The sequence below is a fragment of the Cannabis sativa genome, chromosome 7 (assembly GCF_029168945.1).
Source record: "Cannabis sativa cultivar Pink pepper isolate KNU-18-1 chromosome 7, ASM2916894v1, whole genome shotgun sequence".
Classification (NCBI taxonomy): domain Eukaryota; kingdom Viridiplantae; phylum Streptophyta; class Magnoliopsida; order Rosales; family Cannabaceae; genus Cannabis; species Cannabis sativa.
Window position 1 is genome coordinate 22,314,154 of NC_083607.1, and position 7,256 is coordinate 22,321,409.

Consider the following 7,256-nt stretch of genomic DNA (forward strand, 5'->3'; position numbering starts at 1 on the left):
TACGTGGTAGCAGCTTAATTAAGATAAATAATTGTTTGCGTGGAAGTTGAGCTATTAGTACTTCAGAAGTGAAAAACAACCCTAATGGAGTAATGAGGGAATTAAATTGCTTCAAGTATAAGCAAGTAAAACCCCAAAACTTGCAGATGATCATGATCATGATCATATTATACCTCGATCGGCTAAATACATATATATGTATATATTATGAATTCGTGTCTATACTTCATTTACTTCACGTGTATATAATATATGATGATCTATATATATAATATATATACTAGTTTATGTGGGGTACTGTAAAACATCAAACATCGTCTTTTTATATTCGTAATTATGTACTTAATTAAACTCACTACTTATATGCCATCGTCCAAACAGAAAGATAAACATAAGACTAAACATATCCATACTCATTAAAACCACCTAGATTTTTATAAATATATATAGAAATAAAAAGAAGAACAACAGCAACAAAAGAGGTTCAAAAACCAAATGAGTACAGATAAGTCCTCGTCCAAGATGTAAATTGCGGAGACATCGATCATTAAAATGAGAATTAATATGATAAGCAATGATTGAAACCCTAATCCAAAAGCTACATATATATATATATATATAAATATATTGCTTCAAAATCTCTTACTCGTATATATATGAGCTCCTAAATCTGCAATTATAGAGGCCACAAATATTATAATCCAATAAAAAGATTTACGTAAATAATGGTGTGAAAAGGTGAATTATTACCAGATAAGATAGTAAAAAGCGCCGTGCTGGAGGGAGTGAGGAGTGACGCCCCAGTCGTCGGTGGGAACAAGTTGACCATTGGAGTGAATAAGTACAGCGTCTTCACCAAAAGCCTCGCGCACGTTGAATGGCCCAGCGGCCACCTCGAAGGCCACGTCGTTTATGAACACCATCGTTTTATTTGCCACACCATCTCCACCTGGACCCACCACTCCCTGTTCATCTTCTCCTACAACACCTGTTCTCATAAATATATGTAATAGATATTATTATTCTCCACGATCGATCGAATAAGGTATACGTACAACTTATCAGAAAAAGCAAAGTTATAAAGGATGATAGTAGTCACAAACTTTCTAATCCTAATAATTTATTAATAAAAAAAACCCAGTAGTACCCTATTACTTTCGTCATAAATAAATAAAATTATATTCTAAATATTTATTATTCTAAACATATTTACCCAATACAAAGATCAATATGAAACAGTCGACCTAAGGACCAACACCACCAAATCCATGCACACGTCCATCTACACTCAGATCGCTGGACCCATTAGACAATATTGTCCTGATCTTTTACCAATGTATAATAATATTTGTAAATTCAATTAACTGCAGTAAATTTGCACCTCTCCCGTGTTAAAATTTTTATATAACATTTAATTAATTTAGCTATATTTTTATTTTATGCACATCCAAACAAAATTTCGATTTTCAGTTACAGTTCCATGTGGTAACATTTTATTTTATTTTACCTTGGATTTGATTGAGGGGGACAGATGGAGCAGATACAGTAGTAGTTGCAGTAGTAGCGTGGTGGTGAGGAGATGAAACGACGACGTTAGACGGAGTAGTGGCCGGAGGCCTAGTCGGCGTCATCAGACAAGTGTAATTCAACTGAGATTCATCATCGTCATCCGTAGAGCTCATCTTCATCATCAAATTCTTATGATAATTATTCACCTCGTGATGCTCTTTCTTTAAGTCACCGTTTTGGTTCATGATCTCACTAAGTAAAAGGCTTGTACAAGGCCCTATATTCTGTATCTCCATGTGATGAGGTAGTACATGAGAGAGCTCATGATTTTGAGGAGGGAAGCAAAACCCTTGACTGGTATTAGCAGGAACAGGAGTAGAACTGGGGTGATGATTAGGCACGGCCGGGAAGAAATAGTGTTGATCGGTTGGTAAGAACTCGTGATGAGTATTATTATTAATGTTGTTGGTTTGAAAGATGGTCTGATTATTATTGACCGAAGAAGTTGGACTAGTTTGATGGTGATAATCATGATGATGATTAGTAGTACTGGCTAGGTTTGAGAAGCCCAATGATGATGAGAAGCCTCTCGATCGGGATTTGGGAGACGTTTTCTCAGACGACGAAGAAGACGAAGAGGAAGGAGCGGTGGCTGAGGAAGGAGGAGTTGGAGTTGGATTTTGAAGGGTTTGTTGTTTGGAGTTTTGGAGGTGGCGGAGCTTGTGTTTGCTCCTAGATTTTCTGTTTTGAAACCAATAAAACACATTGGCATCACCAACTTGTCCATACTCTTGCAATTGGGCTCTGATCCTTCTAATCTCGTCTCTCGGGGGATTCACCATGCCAGAGTTAAAGATCGCTTCAAGGATTCGAATCTGCTCCGGTTTCGGGTTCCATCTGGGCTTCGGCTCCGGACTCCTCTCATCACACCCACCAACTGTAGTATAGAAAGGTTTTAATTATAAAATGCAACACATGGGAATATTGCATGTACTTCTTGGTCATAAAATTATTAGAAAGTTTGTTTGACAACTTTTCAAAAAATAGGATATTGAAAGAACGAAAAAGATAATCTTGTCAAAATATATCTATATATATAAATATATATACCTGAAGCGTACGGAGGTCTGTGGTATCCACTAGTCATGAGCGATGGGTTGATGTCATGCTGCCATTGGTGGTGGCTATTGCAAGGCTTGGACTTGAACATACTAGGCCAGTGTCGGTTTGATGAAGCCATAATGATTGCTTATATGAACCAGCTTTGGAGAACTGAGTTCTCTTTCTATATGTAAATATAAATATAGTTATAGTAGTCGCCAGCCAAGTGAGAAACAATGATGCAAAGCCGTTTTGTTGCTCTTGTTTTTGGTAGTTTTGGATCCTCTAGCCAGACACAACATCACTTCTTATAGCCTCCTCACCTAAACCCTGATGTGTTCATATTTTTATTTTTGAAATATAAATAAATATATAATAAAATAATTAAATAAAAATTTACAGTCCTAGCTATATAGTAGTACTACTTTCTCTTATAATTCACACCTCCCGAAACAATACATTATTATTTTTATATCAAATAGACAAAACCCGCAACAGGAATCGCCTGTGAAAATGATAAACAAAAGAGGAAAGCAAAATAAATAAAAAGTGAATTAGAGAAAAGGATAAGAAGTAGTGGGAGTGTTAGTATAGTATAGAATATAGTAGTAGTAGAAGAAGTAGTACTCTATCTATATCTATCTATATATGATCTCTCTCTCGGCCCATCCCTTGCTTAGAATTTTAGCATTAAATCTGAAATACTTGTTTGCTACTCAAAGTACTTCAAGGGCAACTCTCCACCACATCAGACTAGAAGCAAAGGGAACATGGAAAGGAGTACCTGCTGCTAGGGCTTAATTAGAATCTTCATCAGAGATGGCAGAGAAAGCTCTTAATGCAAAAGTAAAGATAGCAAGAGAGAGAGAGAGAGAGAGAGAGGTTGATAAAAATAAGATTTTTTATTATTATATAAAATATTGCTTTACAGATCGAGAAGTAGTGGGGGTTTGTTTCTGATCAGTTTGTCTCTCTTATTTGTTTTTTCATTTGGTTTTCCAGATTTCTATGGAGAAGGATTCTCTCTATACTTAGTTGTGGTTTTGCTTGGGGGGCAGAAGTGTATTAATGGAAGAGGGAAGGAGATGTAGAAATAAGTACTGTGTGTGAGAGAGAGAGAGAGAGAGATATATATTTTATATATATATATATAAAATATTGTAATTGGAAAAAGTTGTTGCAGGAATAAATAGGAGTGAAGGGGTGTGTTTGAAAGTCAAGAAGAGGCACGTAGGGTTTTGGTTTTGATTGGAAAAGCGGTGGTGGGAGTCGTGGGGATAGTAATGGCAAAGTTTTGGTTATTTTGGGCAAACATTAATATGTGTTTATATGTATAAGGTAAAAGAAAAAATTGAAAGCTAATTATAAGCTACCTTTGCTTTTGGATTGACTCGAGGGTATTTAATGTTTCATTTTTTATATCATCAAAAAGTGGTTAATAATTATAATTCATCGAACCAGCAAAGAAAGTCACTCAATTAAATTCTCTTAATTACATTTAGGATTTCAATATGCTTTATTGTCAAAGAGTACTTGGTCCGTATGAAATTGAAATTGGAAAGTCCAAAATATTGGTCCAAATCAAAGATCACAAAAACAAAAAAAAACAAAAAAAAAAGAAAAGAAAAAACACTTCACAAATTAATAAAAATTAATATATATCTATCTACAACTATATATTTATCTATCCATATATATTATCTCAATTTCTACGAGGTGGCGTGACATCCATCTGAGTGACACGTTAGAAAGATTTTATAACTTGGACACTCAGTTCTTCTTATGATGTTCTGTCCAAGATAACTTATCACTAATAAGTAATCAATCTATAAGTGTGCATTTAGAAAGTCACAATGTAATTGGATTTGTGTGTAATTGGAGGTACGTAATTACACAATTTGACATGTTTGTCTGATCATGTAATTACATTGTAACTGTGTAATTGGAAGTAATTGAGAGGTTCCAATTACACTCTCTAATTCTCATGGCCCCCAATGAGAATTGAATGTAATTACACGGTGTAATTACTAAAAACTTTCCATATTAAACATTAGCTACTAAAAAAAATATTATTTTCCTATGTAATTACTAACTATTTTGCCAAACAAGATATTAGGAATTCATATGTAATTACCACCTTATATCCAAACACACCTTCCATTTTAAAATATAGTGTAATTACTAAACTGTGTAATTACTACCCTAGTAATTACCCTAACTAGTAATTACATAGTTACTTCCAAACACACCCTAAGAATATCCTTACAGAGTATAAGCTGCACCATTCAACCAGCATCCATTGTGCAGTCAGCTCGCATACACCCGACCAAAGTGCGAGTTAAATATTTTCAGAATTATCTCATGAATGCTCAAGCTTGCACGTCTGATCATATTATTGATTTCATGGGATAGATTCGCATTGATAAAAATTAAGAAGAAACCCATCTAGTTTCTCATTTAACTTTACTTGTTTAAGGCGAAAGTGAACAAGTTTCTTATTTAATTCTTATTAGTTTTGGAAAACTAATTTGATGTAATTCTTCTCTATAGATAGTGGAACCATTTCACTATTCAAGGGGACGAGAAAAATTAGAGACAATAATCATAGATTCAAGAGGGCAACACTCAAAAATCATTGTAAGAACTTTCAAGAGATATTAAGAACTTCTTACTTCTCTTCTCACAAGTCAATATAAGTAAAAGGGGAATAGGCTATTACCACCATTACGGGACCGAACCTCTATAACAATCTCAGTTTTCTCTTTGCTTTATCTTTACCATTATTATCATTATTTTTATTTAATTATTTCAAATCACTTTAATTGGCTCACTATCATTGACTATAAGTGAGGTCAATATTTTAGTATTTTCATTGAGAGTAGAGAGACACAACCTTTATTTAAGTCTTTTCAGGACACATGAAGATAGATGTAACTACGAGGAGAGGAAATCAAAATGATACGACTGATCCGATGGTCACAGATCCTAATGTGCAAACTTCTAAAAAATGAAGAGATCAAGTCAGGTTGGACCCCAACCCTACTATCTTCGGCCTTCGACGGGTCCTCAATAAATAGGGCTAGGAGTGAAAACCCCTCTAGCTGGGTTCACTCCAGGCATGCAAGAAACTAGAACCACCAATACTCATGTCAAGCAGACTACTCCTAGTACTGAAAATCTATCTATTGGAGATCCTCAAAGGACAATTGGTGACGACACTGAGCTGTAGAATTTATAGCAGCACTAGGGCAGATGTAAGAGCATACCAACACTTATGATTAGCAAGCTACTTGAGTAGCTGCAAATTTTCATTTTGAGGAACAAAGATGCCAATTCCAAGAGTGGATGGATCAACAGATGAAAATCATGAGACCCCAGCAAGAGGCAATTGATAACCATTCCAAGTATGTTGTCGTGCTGATTAGGCAAGCCTATCAAATAATTGGACAAAAATTAGTGGCAGACACTCTGATTATACAGGATACGAACTGAAGGAAAAATATCTACATCCCCACTAGATCTCTATACAGGCCAGAAGAATGCTCAGCTGGAAACACTCAGTAAACTCAAGGAAACAAGTCGTCCAATCGAAGGTCATAGAGTCAAACTGTGGGCCACACGGTAGATGAGCAAGTTTTGCTTGCTCATTACTTGGGGGAAATGGCCAGCATAATATCCATCCTTGGATAGATATACCGAACCAACCCATTACTATAACAACCATTCATGAAGACCTTGGGTGAATTAGTATTTAAGGGACGACGTTAATCACAAACAGGGAAACAATGGACAATACATCTCTCCCAATGTTCAGCCGACCTATTATTGGGATTTATGCTTTAAAAGCAAGCATTTAATGGATAATACATTACAGAATATATGAAATACAATTATAAAATAAGTGAATATATTTATTATAGAATTATAATTAATAAATATCTAAAAATTCCTTATTATGGAGATGGTACAATCTTGTAAGGATGGACAAGAGAATTAAGATTATACAATATAAATAAAACTAGTCGGTAGTGTATTAATGTAAATGAATCTTTAATATAGAACTACTAAGTGCAGTTTACTATACACTATACTGTAGTGTCTGTGATTTTTATTCGAATCATATATGTAGAAAAACATGTGGTAAAGGTTCTATGTATAATTTGATTATACATGACTGGACTGATAAGTAATTGTTGAGATTTTATGCCCTAAATAAAACCCATTACAATCTAATTTGTTTTGTTATCAATAAAAGATTAGAAGTCATTTATATATACATGTTGTTTTCATGTTTATGGTTTAATATATATATATATACAAAATCTGTTAAATCCAGAACATATAGTTATTTACCATTACAGTGATGTCAACACAGTGGAATGTGATTGTGATTATATGCTTCGAAAGACAAAGTCCCTATTTCATCAGTGTATTGGATTTACACTGATGTGATAATCAGCGATGAAGTGTACTTACACTTTGCATAAGTGTTATGTGTTTTCTAGAATATTGGCAAAGTATACTAGCTTCGAATGTATGGAATATACATTGGACTGGACCGATATTGATCTTGGTTAAAATATTATAATACTTACCGTTGTATCTTTCCAAGTCAATATCACTAATTGATCTTAGATGGATATATA

The 7,256-nt window shown here is 34.4% G+C and overlaps 1 protein-coding gene across 3 annotated transcripts; it reads right to left on the minus strand.

Annotated features, from left to right (window-relative positions):
- Positions 1 to 410: 410 nt before the first annotated feature.
- Positions 411 to 3,726, minus strand: LOC115697124 (WUSCHEL-related homeobox 9). 3 transcript variants are annotated; one of them, XM_030624040.2, is made up of 5 exons: positions 3,395 to 3,726; positions 2,620 to 2,940; positions 1,508 to 2,446; positions 751 to 988; positions 411 to 670 (listed from the first exon to the last, which is right to left on the minus strand). In XM_030624040.2, coding segments are annotated over exons 2-5 (1,308 nt in total). In that variant the 5' UTR covers positions 2,750 to 2,940; positions 3,395 to 3,726; the 3' UTR covers positions 411 to 669. The 3 variants fall into 3 exon arrangements, with proteins under 3 accessions (XP_030479900.1, XP_060974447.1, XP_060974446.1); XM_061118464.1 differs by lacking the exon at positions 411 to 670 and having other exon boundaries at positions 694 to 988; XM_061118463.1 differs by lacking the exon at positions 411 to 670 and having other exon boundaries at positions 694 to 988; positions 2,620 to 3,726.
- Positions 3,727 to 7,256: the final 3,530 nt, after the last annotated feature.

Coding starts and splice junctions, on each gene's coding strand:
- LOC115697124 (XM_061118464.1), bottom strand. CDS start 2,749: ATGGCTTCATCAAACCGACACTGGCCTAGTATGTTCAAGTCCAAGCCT. Junction 2,447..2,619: donor CAGACCTCCGTACGCTTCAG/GTATATATATTT, acceptor TCTATACTACAG/TTGGTGGGTGTGATGAGAGG. Junction 989..1,507: donor CCCCCTCAATCAAATCCAAG/GTAAAATAAAAT, acceptor TTATGAGAACAG/GTGTTGTAGGAGAAGATGAA.